This window comes from Gorilla gorilla, chromosome 10 (genome assembly GCF_029281585.2).
Source record: "Gorilla gorilla gorilla isolate KB3781 chromosome 10, NHGRI_mGorGor1-v2.1_pri, whole genome shotgun sequence".
Lineage (NCBI taxonomy): Eukaryota > Metazoa > Chordata > Mammalia > Primates > Hominidae > Gorilla > Gorilla gorilla.
The window spans coordinates 119,363,473-119,380,751 of record NC_073234.2 but is presented as its reverse complement, the minus strand read 5'-3'; the positions used below and the strand labels follow the sequence as shown (position 1 = coordinate 119,380,751).

General features: G+C 41.4%; 1 protein-coding gene across 2 annotated transcripts; it reads left to right on the top strand.

Moving 5' to 3' along the window:
- Positions 1 to 2: 2 nt before the first annotated feature.
- On the top strand, positions 3 to 14,437 carry UQCC6 (ubiquinol-cytochrome c reductase complex assembly factor 6). 2 transcript variants are annotated; one of them, NM_001432234.1, is made up of 3 exons: positions 3 to 166; positions 8,938 to 9,055; positions 14,060 to 14,437. In NM_001432234.1, the coding sequence occupies exons 2-3, from the start codon at positions 8,948 to 8,950 to the stop codon at positions 14,165 to 14,167; spliced, it is 216 nt and encodes a 71-aa protein (NP_001419163.1). In that variant the 5' UTR covers positions 3 to 166; positions 8,938 to 8,947; the 3' UTR covers positions 14,168 to 14,437. The 2 variants fall into 2 exon arrangements, with proteins under 2 accessions (NP_001419163.1, NP_001419162.1); NM_001432233.1 differs by lacking the exon at positions 3 to 166 and adding an exon at positions 8,485 to 8,538.
- The last annotated feature ends 2,842 nt before the right edge of the window (positions 14,438 to 17,279 follow it).

Genomic DNA, 17,279 nt, shown 5'->3' with positions numbered 1-17,279 from the left:
CTGACGTCAGCTTTTGTCTCCAGTATTTTCTGGGGCTGGTGGACGCGTGGGCTATAGGTTGCTGTCCTTTGGGTGCTGTGTATATGGGATGATGACGCTTATCAGCATTATCTAGTCCTTTCCACCCCGAAATTCGCCCCGATTAAAGACTGTGTTGCATTATCAGGTAATGAGATGTGAGGGAGGGACTTTGGAAGTGGAAAACCTGGGCGTCGAGGCCACTGTGCCATCTTGGGCCTCAGTTTCCTTATCTGTGAAATGAGGATGAATGTAAAGCTGCTATGTAAAATGTAAAGCTCTACATAAACCGCTCTCTGCATTACTTTGGATATATGAGAATATTAACGTTTGACGTCTACGAGACTAGATCCCATTCGAGCATCACCTCCCATAACCTTACAGACTAACCCCTCTTTTAAATCTCAGTGGTTCGTAATCTTACAGACTAACCCCTCTTTTATGTCTCAGTGGTTCTTGCAGCTGGCTTTTGTTTCATTAGTTCTCAATTTCTGTCACTGGTGTTTGTACTTTATTAAGGAACTCTTAATGGAATAGGCTTTTGGGTTTTTCTAGTTTGCAGGATGATGAAAAACATGGCTGCTGTATTTGTTGGCTTTCCTGAGTTTATTCATATAGTAACAGGTAACTCCAAACTTCAGTGGTTTACAGCCACAGAAGTTTATTTCTCACTCACGTGATCTGTGAGCTGGGAGATGGCTGTGGCTCTGTGCTCCATGTATTTTCTTCATTCTAGGATCCAGGCTCTCGTGAGTAAATACAGAAAGATTTTTGTAATATATCAACTGTTTAAAGTTTAAGTGAAACTTTTAAAACAGTACAGAACTTTTATGAATACCCTGTCCATTAGTAGACACTACTCAGAACCTGGCACATGGTTAATATTCAATGAATATATGTTGAGTGAATGAAAAAAGCCCATCCTCTCTGATTTTGCCAATGGCTCAGGACCATCGTCTAGAAAAGTCTTACAGCAGGTGGCTTGCCTCAGTTATTTCAGGGCATCCAGAAAGATACATTAACCAAAGACTGCTGAATGCTTTGGGAGAGAATTCTGGTGACTGAAAGTGTGTGTGAAGAGAGTAAACTTTTCTCAGGATGTCTGCACTCGGGGAATTACCCTTGGCAGCAAGGGCTTCCCTCACTGTGGGTTGCTGTGCTGGGTCCTGCCAGCTCCATTCATAACCTCAAGAGACCAGGGTCCTCTGCCCAATCTTGCATGGCAAAAGAAAGTTAACGTGAGGAGGCCGGGCGTGGTGGCTCATGCCTGTAATCCCAGCACTTTGGGAGGCCGAGGCGGGTGGATCACCTGAGATCAGGAGTTGGAGACCCACCTGGCCAACATGTCGAAACCCCATCTCTGTCACCTGTAGTCCCAGCTACTCGGGAGGCTGAGGTGGGAGAATTGCTTGAACCAGGGAGGCAGAGGTTGCAGTGAGCTGAGATCGAACCACTGCCCTCCAGCCTGGGCTACAGAGTGAGACTCCGTCTCAAAAAAAAAAAAAAAAAAGCTTATGGGAGGAGTTGTCGGTGAGGACACTGAACCTGAAAATGGTAAAGCAGTTGCAGCAAACTGGCTTTTATCCCATCAGTGTCTCTCTCTCAACATCCTGCATCTGAGTCTGGAAGACAAACTTTTTCTGCTTGTGAACCTGGCCCACCAGAGCTTTTAGCAATCTAGAAACAGAACTGGGAACTTCCTTGTAAACTTCCTGAAGATTGATAAATGACATCTATAAAAAAAAAAAAAAAAAAACTTGTCTTTATTCATTGCTCTGGTGCTGGTTTATGTAGAAAATCCTGTGGAACCTACAAAAAACCTAGTACAGCTAATTCGTGAGATTCGCAAGGTTGCAAGATAAAATATCAATATAGGAAGATCAATTGTAATTTATGTACTAACAACAAACAATTAGAAAAAATACCATTCACAATAGCATAAAAAATATGAAATATTTAAGGATAGAGCTGACGAAAGATGCAAGATTTCTATCATAAAAAGTGAAAAGCATTGCTGGTAGAAATTGGGTAAGAACTAAATAAGTACACGGATATGTTGTATTCATGGATCAGAAGACCAAATATTGTGCAGATGTTTAAAGATTCAATATAATGCTAACCAAAATCCAGGTAAGCGTTTTTGGGTAGAAATTGACAAAATGATTCTAAAATTTATATGGAAATGCAAAGATCTAGAATAGCCAAAGCTGGGAGAGCTAATACTGCCTGACTTAAGAATTATTATAAGGCTACAGTAATCAAGACAGTGTTAGCCGGGCGCAGTGGCTCATGCCTGTAACCCCAGCACTTTGGGAGGCCGAGGCGGGCAGATCACCCAAGGCCAGAAGTTCGAGAACGGCCTGGCCAACATTGTGAAACCCCGTCTCTGCTAAAAAAACTACAAAAATTAGCCAGACATGGTGGCACATGCCTGTAGTCCCAGCTACTCAGGAGGCTGGGATGGGAGAATCGCTTGAACCCAGGAGGTGGAGGTTGCAGTGAGCTGAGATCATGCCACTGCATTCTAGCCTGGGCAACAGAATGATTCCCTGTCTCAAAAAAAAAAAAAAAAAAGTGTAGTATTAGCATCAAGAGAGATAAATATATATCAGTGCAACAGAATAGAGTCCAGAAATAGACACATACATGGACAAGTGATGAACTGATTTTCAACTAAGCTTCAAAGGCAGTTCAGATATCTATATGCAAAAACAAAACAAAGTTGTACGCATGACGCAGGGCAGGCAAGCCCTTAGCCCAGGAGTGTTCTTGGCTTCACCCAGGAAATAAATCAAGAGTGAGCTGAAAACAGTTTTATTCAGGCAGGAGTGTTACAACTCCAAGACTGCTCCTGCAGAGCAAGGCTGCCCCACAGGCAGTGTGCTCAGAGTAGCAGCTCAGACGCAGTTCTGCAGTCATTTATACCCACTTCTAATTATATGCAAATCAAGGGGCTGAGTATGCAGAAATTTCTAGAAAAAGGGAGGTAACTTTTGGGTCAGTGGGTCATTACCATGGAAAGGAGTGGTAGCATCTGGGTGTTGCCATGGCAAAGCTAAACTGACAGGGCACATTAGTTGGTGTGTTTTATGGAGAAGAGCTTCCACCTCTTCCCTGTTTTAGCTGGTCCTCAATCTGGTCCTGTGTCCAAGCTCCACCTTGGGAGTCAAGTCGCACCTCCTGCCTCACACCATATTAAAAAAACAAAATGGATCATGGACTTAAATGTAAAACCCAAAGCTGTAAAATTTCTAGAAGAAAATATAGAAGACAATATTTATGACCCTGGGTTATATTTTTTAAATATAATACAAAAGGAAAAATTGATAAATTATACTTTATTAAAATTAAAAACTTCTCTTAAAAATTAATGAAAAGCAATAAACTGGGAGAAAATATTTGCAGATCATATCTGATAAAGGACTTGTGTCCAGAACATATAAAAGAACACTCAAAACCCATAAGAAAACAACTCAGTTTTATAAATGAGCAAAAGATTTGAACAGATACATCACCAAAGAAAACAGAAGCACAAGAAAATATGGTCATTTGTCATTTAACAACAGGGATATATTCTGAGAAATGTCACTAGGTGATTTTTTCATTGTGAGAATGTTACAGAGTGTACTTCCACGAATCTAGATGGTACAGCCTACTGTATACCTAGGCTATATTGTATGGCCTGTGGTTCCTAGGCTACAAACCTGTTCAGCATGTTATTATAGTGAATACTGTAGGCAATTGTAACACAATGGTAAGTATGTATCTAAACATAGGAAAGGTACAGTAAAAGTACAGTATTAGGCCCAGCACGGTGGCTCACGCCTGTAATCCCAGCACTTTGGGAGGCCGAGGCATGTGGATCATCTGAGCTCAGGAGTTCGAGAACACCCTGGACAACATGGTGAAACCCTATCTTTACTAAAATACAAAGAAAACTTAGCTGGGCGTAGTGGTGGGCACCTGTAGTCCCAGCTACTTGGGAGGCTGAGGCAGGAGAATCGCTTGAACCTGGCAAGCAGAGGTTGCAATGAGCCGAGATTGAGCCACTGCACTCTAGCCTGGGCGAGAGAGCGAGACTCTGTCTCAAAACAACAACAACAACAACAACAACAACAACAAAACCAAACAGTATTAAAGATAAAAAATGTAGCAGGCACTTACCATGAATGGAGTTTGCAGAACTCCTTGTTGCTCTGGGTGAGTCAGTGAGTGCGAAGGTCTAGGACATTGCTGTACGCTACTGTAGACTTTATAAACACTGTACACCTAGGCTACACTAAGTTTATTAAAAAGTAATTTTCTTTGTTCAATAATATATTAACCTTAGCTTTCTGTAACTTTATAGACTTTAATTTTTTAAACTTTTGACCTTTTTGTAATAACACTTAGCTTAAAACACACATTGTACAGCTATAAACAATTTCTTATATCCTTATTCTATAAGCCTTTTTTCTGTTTTTAATTTTTTTTTTTACTTTTAAAAATTTTGTGAAAAACTAAGACACAAACACACACATTAGCCTAGGCCTACACAGGGTCAAGATCGTCAGTATCACTGTCTTCCACCTCCACATCCTGGAAGGTCTTCAAGGGCAATAACCCACAGGGAGTCGTCATCTCCTATGATAACAATGCTTTCTGGAGTACCTTGTGAAGGATCCGGCCGAGGCTGTTTTACAGTTAACTTTCCTTTTTTTTTTTTTTAAAGAATAAAAGGAGTACACTGTAAGAACCATAAAAGTGTAGTAAATAGATATATTAGTAACAAAATTTATTATCAAGTATTATGTAGTGTACATAATTGTATGTGGTATACTTTTAGATGACTGGCAGCACGGTGTGTTTACACCAGCGTCACCACAGACACATGGTGTTCGACAGTTATGATGTCATTAGGCTATAGGATTTTTTCAGGTTCATTGTAATCTTATGGGGCCACCAGTCGTGTATGTGGTCCATTGACTGAAATGTTGTTATGCAGCATATGACTGTATCAGCACATGAATGTCTGTGACCCATTTAAAATTTTTAATATGGTGTGGGGTATGTGTCCAAGGATTTTTATGTTTTTGTGTTTTTTTCCGCATATAAAAATATCTGAATCATTAGTCATGAGGGAGATGTATATTAAAACCAAAATGAGAAACCATTACCCACATATTAGAATAGCTAAAATAAAAAAGCCTGACCAGAGCAAATGTTGGAGAGGATTTGAAGGAACTGGATGGGGATGTCTCATATGTCTCATACACTGCTGATGGGAATGTAAAATGGTACAGATTGGCCGGGTGCGGTGGTTCATGCCTGTAATCTCAGCACTTTGGGAAGCTTAGGTGGATGGATCACATGAGGTCAGGAGTTCTGAGACCACCCTGGCCAACGTGGTGAAACCCCGTCTCTACTAAAAAAATATACAAATTAGCCAGGCGTGGTGGCGCCTGCCTGTAATTCAAGCTACTCGGGAGGCTGAGGCAGGAGAATTGCTTGAACTCAGGAGTCAAGGTCACACTACTACACTCCATCCTGGGCGACAGAGCGAGACTGTTTCAGAATGAATGAATGAATGAATGAATAAATAAATAAATAAATAAATAGCCAGGCATGGTGACTCATGCCTATAATCCCAGCACTTTGGGAGGCTGAGGCAGGTGGATCACCTGTGGTCAGGAATTTGTGACCAGCCTGGACAACATGGTGAAACCCCGTCTCTACTAAAAATACAAAAAAAATTAGCTGAGCATGGTGGCATGTGCCTGTAATCTCAGCTACTTGGGAGGCGGAGGGTGCAGTGAGCCAAGATTGTGCCTCTGCACTCCAGCCTGGCGACAGAGCAAGACTCCATCTCAAAAAAAAATAAAAATAAAAAAAAAAGTAAAAATAAATAATAAATTTGTATAGCTGCTTTGGAAATTCGTTTGGCAATTTCTTTTTTAAAAAAGTTAATTATTATTATTATTTTTTGAGATGGACTCTTGCTCTGTCACCCAGGCTGGAGTACAGTGGCACGATCTCAGCTCACTGCAACCTCCACCTACTGGGTTCAAGCAATTCTCCTGCCTCAGCCTCCCGAGTAGCTGGGACTACAGGCGCACACCACCACAGCTGGCCAATTTTTGTATTTTAGTAGAGATGGGGTTTTACTGTGTTGCCCAGGCTGGTCTCAAACTCCTGAGCTCAGACAATCCGCCTGCCTCGGCCTCCCAAAATGCTAGGATTTTAGGCATGAGCCACTGCACCCGGCCTGGCAATTTCTTAAAAAGTTAAATATACACCTTCCATATGCTCTAGTAATTCTTCTAGAGATGTACCTAATAAAAATGGAAGCCCATGTTCTCAGAAAGACTTCTATACCAGTCTTTCCCATATATTTTACTGGTCATAGTAGCTTTATGTCTATCAACCAATGTCAACCTAAAATAACCAAAAGGGTCAGAATCTAACTTAAAGAGGGTTTATTCAAGCACAAAGAGTAAGAATGGACCACCTGGAAACACCAGCTCCAAAGGAATGGAGTCAGCGTTCTGAAGTAAGAAAGTTAAGATTTCATTTGTATGGCAGAGAGAGGAGTTTTTAGCAGGATTGCAACACTTTTCATACAAGATTGGCACAAAGTTACAGCAATTTGGTTGGTTATACGCAGTGTTTCTTTTTGGGAAGGTGCATTTAACACTTTTTACAGAGGGTGTAATACTCATGGGTTTTCTGTTATCTGGTCTCAGCAAAGCAGGACAATAAAGTGCAAATTAATCAAGGATCATTAAGAAAGCAGGAGGTTTTTGTCACTGGCATTTAATTTTCTCTAGTGATTGTATAGAACAAGAAAAAGTGAGTTAATTTATAATCTGAGAACAGAAGTTGTAACCGTATGTGACTCAGATTAGTCACATCTCTCTCAAGGCTTATAGTGTTTTTTTTAGGTTCCAACATTTTAAAAATTTTATTTATTTACACACCAACAACTAGAAACAACCAAAATGTTCACCAATAAGTGAATAGATAAACCAATTGTAGTCTAAACCCACCTAGCAATAAGGAGTGAACTACTAAGATGCAACAATGTGGATGAATCTCAAAATAACTGAGCTGCATGAAATAAGCAACACAAAAAATAGTACATACGGTATAATTCTATTTATGTAACATTCCAGAAAATGCAAACTAACTTATAGTGACAGAAAGCAGATCTGTGATTACCTAGGGAAATGAGGCCATGGAGGAGGGAGGGAGTAGAAAGAAGCACTAAGAAACTTTTGAGGGTCTTGGGTATGTTCATTATCTTGATTGTGGTAATGATCTCACATATGTCAAACATCATATTGTATACTTTAAATATGTGCAGTTTATTGTATGTCAAATATACCTCCACAAAACTCTTTACAAATATGAGTATTATGATTTGTCATACATACAACTTTAATGCTTCAGAATTTAGCCTTGCACTAACTTTTTTTTTTTTTTGAGACGGAGTCTTGCTCTGTTGCCCAGGCTGGAGTGCAATGGCGCGATCTCAGCTCACTGCAACCTCCATCTCCTGGGTTCAAGCGATTCCCCTGCCTCAGCCTCCCGAGTAGCTGGGATTATAGTCATCTGCCACCACGCCCCGCTAAATTTTGTGTATATATATACATATATATTAAAAAATATATATAATATATATTAAAAATATATAAATATATATTAAAAATATATATATTTAAAAATATATAATATATATTAAAATATTAAAATATAATATATTTAAATATATATATAATATATATATTTTTTAGTAGAGATGGAGTCTTGCCATCTTGCCATGTTGGCCAGGCTGGTCTCAAATTTCAGGCCTCAAGTGATCCGCCCGCCTTGGCCTCCCAAAGTGCTGGGATTACAGGCGTAAGCCACCGCCCCCGGCCCTTGCACTAACCTTTTACTTAAAAATCAACCAATAATCAAAACAATGGAAAAATGCCTGGATTAAGTTATGTCGATTTCAAATTTCCCCTTTCCCAGTAGCACCAGGTCATAAGGCCACAGCTGTCTGGATGTGGCTCTATTTCGGGTATCAAAAGACGCCAGACACAGGGACAGTGAGTGCCTTTAACTTCACTCTTAAGAGGTCACAGGAGGGTGACCTCCCACAAAAGCACGCAAATGCTCAATGTGTGACTCCACCCCTCCTGAAAAAGTGGTAAAGGCGTGCAGTTTCCTTTGTGTGCACGAAAGAACAAACGATGTAATAATAGTCCACGGCCTGGCCTTAGATTCCACATCTGCCAGGAAAATTTAACTATAGGGAGAGTGATGGAGGTGCTGGGAGCCTGGGGCTGAGAAAGTGTGGGAATTGGTTTAAAAAAAAAAAAAAAGTCACTGGCTTTCTCCCAGCGCCCCACCTCCGCCTGCGTCACGTGCCTGCGCCGGCAGCGCTCCCGCTTTCCTGTCCGGTGCGGCCCCGCGTCCCTGTATTTTGGGTCCGGCCCGCTCGCAGTCCGCTCCGTCCGCCCTTAGACCTGTTGCCCAGCATCCCTGCAGTTCGCGGTACAGTCTCTAGTAGAGCGCGTGTATAGAGGCAGAGAGGAGTGAAGTCCACAGTTCCTCTCCTCCTAGGGGTAGAAGGGGCGCGGGGAAACGACCTGGTATCGGTTTTCCGCTTGCTGATCAAGAGCTCCCTTTAATGCCGCAGGCCGGCGCCCCTCACTGATAAACGATTGGGGCTGTGCCTCGGCCTGGAGGGCGTTCGTCCTCTCAGTGCCCTCAGCTCGTAAAGGAGGAAACCGAGGCGTGGGGTTGGGCGAGAACCCAGGGGTCCTGACCGTGCACCTCCTGCACCCCCGCCGCCGTGTGTCTCGTGTCCAGCGCTGGCTGGAGCGCCTCAGCCCTGGCGCGGTGTAGTCGTGAGCTGGAACTTCTGACACTGCCCCTTCCTTCCCCGTCCAGCCTGCCGACCATGCCCGCGGGCGTGCCCATGTCCACCTACCTGAAAATGTTCGCAGCCAGTCTCCTGGCCATGTGCGCAGGGGCAGAAGTGGTGCACAGGTACTACCGACCGGACCTGGTGAGTGCGGGAGGGCTAATATTTTATTTTTGAGCCAAATATACCTTATTTCTTTGTAAATTACCCAGCCTTAAGCATTCCTTTATAGCAATGCAGATGCTCCTGGACCACTCCATTCTCCTTGTGGCAGCAAAAGTGATCTTGAACGAAATTAGGATCACATTTGCCCAGGGCCCAAAACCTTTGGATGGCATCCCATTGCATCTAGGGCAATGCATGGCCTGTGAGGTCTTACAGCCTGGCCGCTGCCTACCTGTGGCCTATCTGCCACCATTTTACTAGTTCTTTCCCCTGTTAACATTCACGCCTGCTTCCTTGCTGTTTCTCCAACTCATCAAACCTGTCCCCATTTCGAGGCCATTTTTTTTATTATCCTTGGCATGTCCTCCTCTCCCCACCCCCCCCCCCCAACAACTTGGCTTGGTTTCCTTCTTCAAAACTTCAAGTCTTAGCACAAGTCTCTCCTCCAGCAATGAGGGTCCTTGGGCTAGCTCCCAAAGAATTCCTCCTCTGCGATTCCGTCTCATCTTTTGTTTCCATAGAGCACTTGTCTGCAGTTCTTTGTCTATTTATTTGTTCTTTGTCAGTTTGCTTCAGTAGAATGTAAGCTCCAGACTGTGTCTGTCTGGTTCGGTCTTGTATCTCAACTGCTTGGAATGTAGCAGACACTCAATAAGTATTTGTTGAATGAAGGATGAGTGACTATAGGCATTCAAAGGAGGGAGAAATTTAAATTAATTTTAATAAGCATTCATTAGGAACTGGAATTAAAGGTTCTTTTCAGGAATTAGAGTCTTGGGGAGGTGGAGATGAGAAAGTATGGCACAAATAATTACAAGAATGTGCTGTTATGCTATAGGTGTGAATAGTGGTTTGGAGCACAATGTTGGGAGCAGTCATTTCTGTTTGGACTCTGCCTGGACAGGTAACACTTTTAGAGAGTCAACCATTAGTGTTTCTTTTTTTAGAAATTTTTATTGAAAAATAATTTTAAAAAAATTAGACAGGTCTCATTCTGTTGCCCAGGTTGGAGTGCAGTGGTGCAATCAACTCACCGCAGCCTCACATTTCTGGGTTCAATCAGTCCTCCTGCCTCAGCCTCCTAAGTAGCTGGGATGACTGTGCACCATCACACACAGCTAATTTTTAAATTTTTTGTAGAGACAAGGTCTCAAAATATTGCTCAAGCTGGTCTCCAACTGCTGGCTTCAAGCAGTCCTCCCACCTTGGCCTCTGAAAGTGTTGGGATTACAGGTGTGAGCCACTGTGCCTGGCTCCATTTGTATTTGCACTTATGTTTTATTTTTATTTTTTGAGACACAGTCTCACTCTGTCACCCAGGCTGGAGTGCAGTGGCACAATCTGAGCTCACTGCAACCTCTGCCTTCCGGGTTCAAGCAAATCTCATGCCTCAGCCTCATGAGTAGCTGGGATTACAGGTGTACACCACCATGCGTGGCTAATTTTTTCTATTTTTTAGTAGATATGGTGTTTCACTGTGTTGGCCAGGCTGGTCTTGAACTCCTGGCCTCAAGTGATCCGCCCGCCTCTGCCTCCCAAAGTGCTGGGGTTACAGACATGAGCCACTGTGCCTGGCCCATTTGTATTTTTAACATCAGTTAATTGTCACTACAATTTTGAAGGTGTTATTTCTGTTTTCAGATGAGAAACAGGTTGAGAAGAGTGAAGTTGATTTCTCAAAGTCACATAGCTTAGTGAGACGATTTGAGGATCTGAAGCCCAAGCTTTCTGTTTGGTATGTCTCTTTTTTGCTCCTGTTCATAAAATAATCCAATACTCTTGTAAAACATTCAAATTGAGTTCAAGTATGTAGAGTAAAAAGTGAAAATCCCCCCTCTTATGACCTCCTTTCTCCTGTCTGCTCCCGACACGTAACTACTGTTTCTTGTTTGGTGAATATCCTTCACTACTTCTCACTGTTGTTGAATGCCCACTGATATGGGTTGGATATTTGTCCCCTCCAAATTTCACGCCGAAATGTGATCCCCAATGTTGGAAGTAGGACCTGGTGGGAGGTGTTTGGGTCATGGGGACGAATCCCTCATGAATGGCTTGGTGCCCTCCCTGTGGTGATGAGTGAGTTCTCACTTTATTAGTTCATGAGAGCTGGTTGTTTAAAAGAACCTGGCTCTCTCTCTCACTCCCTCTCTTGCCATGTGTTACACATGCTCCCACTTTGCCTTCTGCCATGAGTTAAAGCTTTCTGAGGCCTCACCGGAAGCTGGACTGATGTTGGTGCCATGCTTGTACAGCCTGCAGAACCATGAGCCAAATAAACCTCTTTTCTTTATAAATTACCCAGCCTCAGGCAATGCAAAATGGACAAATACACCTGTGCATGCATGTGTACACACACAGTTTGTGGAGTGTTTTTCCTTCATGTGAATAGGAGTTCACGTACACATTTCTCTGCAACTTCCTTGTTTTGGTTAACATCTACATAAATAGACATTTGTGTATATTAAATCTTTTTAACTATTGCATAGTATTTCATAATATAGCTGTGACATATTATTTGATCAATCCCTTATTGACATTTAGGTAGTATGTAGTTTTTGTACAAACAATGCTGCAAGAGCTCTTTCTTACAACTTCAGAGTGCTTCTCTTTTAAAAAGGGTTCTACTGAGCATCAAGAATACCTAGTGGAGACAAAGTGACAAGAACCTTCCACAGTAATGCAGTTTAGTCTATAGCTTGTGCAGGAATAGACATCAGGCAGGCCTTGCAAAAGAAGGAATGCCTGAGATTTGACCCTGGGAAGTTGACCTTTGATTCACCCATTTCATTATAATTGGGAATGTGCAAGGGTTGTTACAGCAGCTACCTGTACCTTGGGAGGAGATAGAATGAAGCCACAGTCTTTAGAAGGGCCATATTGAAGGGTCTAAACTCACCTCAGTTTGATTGAGTGGTGACATTGGCAATGGGGTATCTCTGTAGGAACTTGAAGGCCCAGGTGGCTGGCTGTGTGTTGAAAGCAGTGTGCTTTATTAACATTTATATGTTCTTTACCTATGTCTTTTGGTTTTGCTCCAGCAATTACTGTCACTGTTGTCAACCACTTTGTTCTTTGTAGCAAAACTGGATCACAAGTCTTTCAGTCGGAGAACTGGAAGGTCTGGGCAGAGTCGAGCAGAGGAGACCATGATGACTGCCTAGACTTGTGCTTAGTGCTGTGTTGGGGAGAACTGCTACAGGTGCTTTTAGTTGTCCAGCTCAGCTCATCTGAATAGCAAAGGAGATGACTCTGTTGTAGTTCAGGTTGAAAGCTAGGAGTCATTCTTAATTCCTCTCTCATACTGTACATATGAGCAGATCCCATTGGATTAACTTGAAAGGTACATCCAGATGCTGCCTGCTTCTCACCACCTCTTTTGCTACTACCCAGTTCAGTCCACTGTCAGTCACTTTCACCTGTTATTGTAATAGCTTCCTGACCTGTCTTCTGCCTTCGACTCTTGCTCTCCTGTGGTCTATTCTCAGCAAAGCTACCATTATCATCTCTGTACACTTGAGTGAGGACATGCCACTCTTCTCAGAACTCTCCAGTGTCTTCCCATTTCAGAGTGAAAAACACTGGAGACTTTATCTCCCCACTCCCTTTTTCCTCTGCCCTTGTCTCCTCTTAACCTCTCTGTGAATACTTTGTACCAGCTATACTGACAACCTTGCTTCTTCTTGAACCTGAAGCCACACTTCTGCCTTAGGTCCTCTGCACTTGTGGTTCCATCTGCCTGAAATGCTCCTAGTAACTGCGTGGCTGCCTCCCTCATCCTCCTCCATGTCTTTGTTCAGAAGTCATCTTCTGAACACCAGTAAGCACACAGAAAGATGCTCGGCATCATTAGCCACCAGAGAAAGGCAAATCAAAACCACAGTGAAATACCACTTCATACCCACTACAATGGCTGTAGTAAAACAGATAGTAACAAGTATTGTCAAGGATGTGGAGAAATTGAAAGCCTCACGCATTGTTGATGGGAATATAAAATAGTGCAGTGGCTTCAGAAAAGCCTGGTAGTTCCTCAAGCAGTTAAACAGAGTTTCCATATGACCCAGCAATGCCACTTTTAGGTTTATGCCCAATAGACATGAAAACACATATCCACACAAAAACTTGTATATGAATGTTCAGAGCAGTATTATTCATAATATCCAAAAGGTGGAAAATCCAAATGCCTATTAGCTGATGAATGGATAAATGGTATATCCATACAATGGAGCATTATTCAGTAATAAAAAATGAAATACTGATACAAGCTACAACATGGATGAACCTTGAAAACATTATGCTACCTGAAAGAACACAGAGGACCACATATTATATGATTCCATTTATAGAAAATATCCAGAATAGGCAAATCTATATAGACAAAAAGAAGACTAATAGTTATCTATGGCTATGTGGGGGAGGGTTGTATGGAAATGAAAGTGACTGCTAATAAGTATGGGGTTTCTTTTTGGGGTGATGAAAATTTTCTAAAATTTATTGTGGTGATAGATGCAGAACTCTGTGAATACCTTCGTGGAATGCAGGGATTTTGTATTTTTTTGCATACTGCTTTGTGCTTTGCATATAATAGGCACTTAATATTTTTGAATTAATAAATTAATTCCTAATGCCTATTTTCTATGCCAGGCACATGGTAGAGAGTCAGTAGATGGTGCAGGAATGAATTTCCAAATGTGGAAAGTTTTATTCAAAGCTGTGAACCCGTCAATTGATTCTGATGCCAGCTGTCCTCTGTGAGTCCTGCAGTACGTAATGCTGAAGACCTTGCCAGGATGATAGACTCATATAAACACAGGGTTAGAAAGGGACTTAGATCAACCAGAGCTTCTCATAATAAAGAGTTATCATTGAGTAGCAAGCAAGGGAACTTTTTGTTATTTTTTACTCTTTAAAGTCTTCTAGGTTACGTTGAATTACAGCCTTATTAAGGGTTAGACATTTATGTTTTTTGTTTTGTTTTTTTTGTAGACAATACCTGAAATTCCACCAAAGCGTGGAGAACTCAAAACGGAGCTTTTGGGACTGAAAGAAAGAGAACACAAACCTCAAGTTTCTCAACAGGAGGAACTTAAATAACTATGCCAAGAATTCTGTGAATAATATAAGTCTTAAATATGTATTTCTTAATTTATTGCATCAAGCTACTTGTCCTTAAGCACTTAGTCCAATGCTAACTGCAAGAGGAGGTGCTCAGTGGACGTTTAGCCGATACGTTGAAATTTAATTACGGTATGATTGATATTTCTTGATAACTGCCAAAGCACAGATCATCAAACCATTTCATGAATATGGTTTGGAAGATGTTTAGTCTTGAATATAATGCGAAATAGAATATTTGTAAGTCTACTCTATGGGTTGTCTTTATTTCATATAAATTAAGAAATTATTTAAAACTATGAACTAGTTTCATTAATTGAATTTGCTAAGTGGAGTTATTTCTCATTGCTAAACTGTTTTTTTTCAAATTCTAGATCTCTGCTAACTTTAGTAAATGAACACCAAAGTGGTGAGCTTTGATAATGCATTTTGTGGATACAAAATCATCGCCTCATCACTTTCTAGAATGAAAGGCTGGGGGCATTGCTCACCTTTTGCGTGAAGAAAAGACCTGTCCCTTAAAGCCAGTTTTTGCTTAAGGGGAGGACAGACCGTCGTCACCCAGTGGACCATGTGAATGAATGGATGCAGTGCATGCTTTAGAAGCACCGCATACCTCCTTTTACAGGTACAGAGTAAGTGGTCTGGCTACTGAGGGAAAGAGTCATGATTTGAATCCGAGTCTCCTGTAAGACAATGACTTCATGAAGGTGAAAAATCAGTTTTATGGTTATTAAAGTAAAAATTTACCTTGGGTAAAAATGCCATCTTTATTTAATTAAGTACTGGTTCTAAGTGACTTCCAATAAGATACATTTTCTTCCTGTTTTGAAGTTGATCCCCATTGTGAAAAATATACATTGTAGTGGTCATGGAAATGCGCCATCCATACTCCCTAAGGAAGGCTTGTTGCCCTAGCATCAAGCATGCCAGCAGCTTTCAATGGTCAGCTTCTAGAAGGATTGCCTCAGCTACGGTGGCCTTGCTCAAAGCCATGCCTCCTGAAGGGGCCCAAATCCAATGACTGTTGGAGGTGAGAATAGAAAGGCCTGGCCACTTCAGCACGTGAGTGGTGGGCAACTCTGATGGGCCCACCACAACTCCCTATGGGGTTTATGGACACTGTCTTTGGATCTGTGTTGCAACTCAACTTATACCTCTGCTCAGTCCTGTTTCCTTTCTCAGGTGTTGATCGAAGGGTGCGCCTTCATAGACCCCCTGCTAAACTGCACCTCAGTGTTTCTTGGAGAACCAAATCTGTAACATATATGCATTAAAAATTAAAGGCAGTACTATATTATCCCCTAATAATGATATTTTTTAACTTAAAAGGCCAAGATAGACCAGTTGCAACCTGTTTGGTAATTAAATTAGGCCAGTTAAACAGTTTTTATGCAAGACAGGTATGATTGAGCTGTTTATCAAAAACTGAAGGAGTATGATGCTTTCCTGCTAGGAACAACAGAAATTTAGAAATTGTAGGATTCTGAGGAACTAAAGTGTCAGATATCACTAATTCAATGTGATCCGATGGCTTTGATTTCTATGAGTATATCATAGCAGTATTAACAACGGTAATGCATAGTGGCCCCAAAATGGGAAACATTTCAAGTAGCAATTAATATAAGCCTGTATCATAAAAGGAAGCTATATATACCTTAATTATAGCATGTTTCTGTAACTGAGCCGCCATTCTACCACAAAGGGAAAAGCAGGGTGGTTTTCAGAAGACGTACACTCAAGTAGGGAAGCTGGTAATGATTATTGCAAACTAATTCTAGAAAAATATCTTAAGGTAGGGAGGGGGTAGGGAAGCATCAACAGAGAAAGAAGTCCATAGAGGAGTACTAGATCATCAGAAAAACTGTAAAGTCTCTAATGAAACTTTGTAGCACATAAATTAAGTTGTGTAAAATTTTCTAATACACACATGATCCTTAAATATACAGCTAAGACATCTCTCTCTAGCCCACAGTAAAAACAACAAAAACTTAAGACTACCATTTCAGTTGGCTGTAACAGACTAGTGAAATTAAAAATTGTTTCATAAACAAGAGTACATTTCAAAATATAGGTCAATGTGGATTTTCACTCAGTGCTGATAGTTACTCTGGTAGGATTATGGGTGATTTTTTTCAAAGATAGCTTTTTTTTTTTTTCAAGTTTAGATTTACAGAAAAAACACATCTAGTAGAGTTCCCATATACCCCACACTGTTTCTAGGAATGTTGTCATCTTAAGCTACCATGGTATGTCAGTTAAGAAACCAGTATTGGGGCCAGGCGTGGTGTTTCATGCCTGTAATCCCAACATTTTGGGAGGCCGAGGTGGGCAGATCATTTGAGGTCAAGTTCAAGACCAGCCTGGCCAACATGGTGAAACCCCATGTCTACTAAAAATACAAAAATTAGCCAGGCCTGGTGGTGGGTGCCTATAATCCCAGCTACTCAGGAGGCTGAGGCAGGAGAATCACTTGAATCCGGGTGGAGGTTGCAGTGAGCCAAGATCGTACCACTGCACTCCAGCCTGGGAGACAGTGACACCGTCTCAAAACAAGAAAACCCAATATTGGTACAATACTCTCAACTGTACTCTAGACTCCAGACTTTAGATTTCACCAGTTTTTCCATTTAACATCCTTTTGTTTCCAGGGTACCACATTGCATTTATTAATAGTTGTCATGTATCTTTAGTCTTCTGCCATCCATGATTACTTCTCAGCCTGTTTTTCTGAGGAAAATTTTCTGGAAATTTTGAAGAATACTGTTCACATATTCTAAATATGTCTGTTTTTCTCATTAGATTGAGATTACAGGTTTTTGGAAACCACAGCAGTACAATTCACTTCACATCCTATCGGGGGTACACATCACTGGTGATATTAACATTGATCACTTGGTTAAGTCTGCCAGGTTTCTCCACTGCAAAGTTACTTTTTCCCTTTCCATACTCTGTTCTTCAGGAGTCACTTAATCTAGCCCACATTCAAAAAGGAGAGGAAGATTAAGCTCCACCCTGTGAAAGGGGGAGTATCTACATATATTTGGAAATCTTTAAGGAAATTCTCTCTTCTCCCTGTGGAAGACTTTTT

What these genes read in the sequence shown, in the direction of transcription:
- UQCC6 (NM_001432234.1), top strand. Translation starts at nt 8,948, where the DNA reads ATGCCCGCGGGCGTGCCCATGTCCACCTACCTGAAAATGTTCGCAGCC. An exon ending in GGTACTACCGACCGGACCTG is followed by an intron (nt 9,056 to 14,059) that starts GTGAGTGCGGGA and finishes TTTTTTTTGTAG; the next exon opens with ACAATACCTGAAATTCCACC.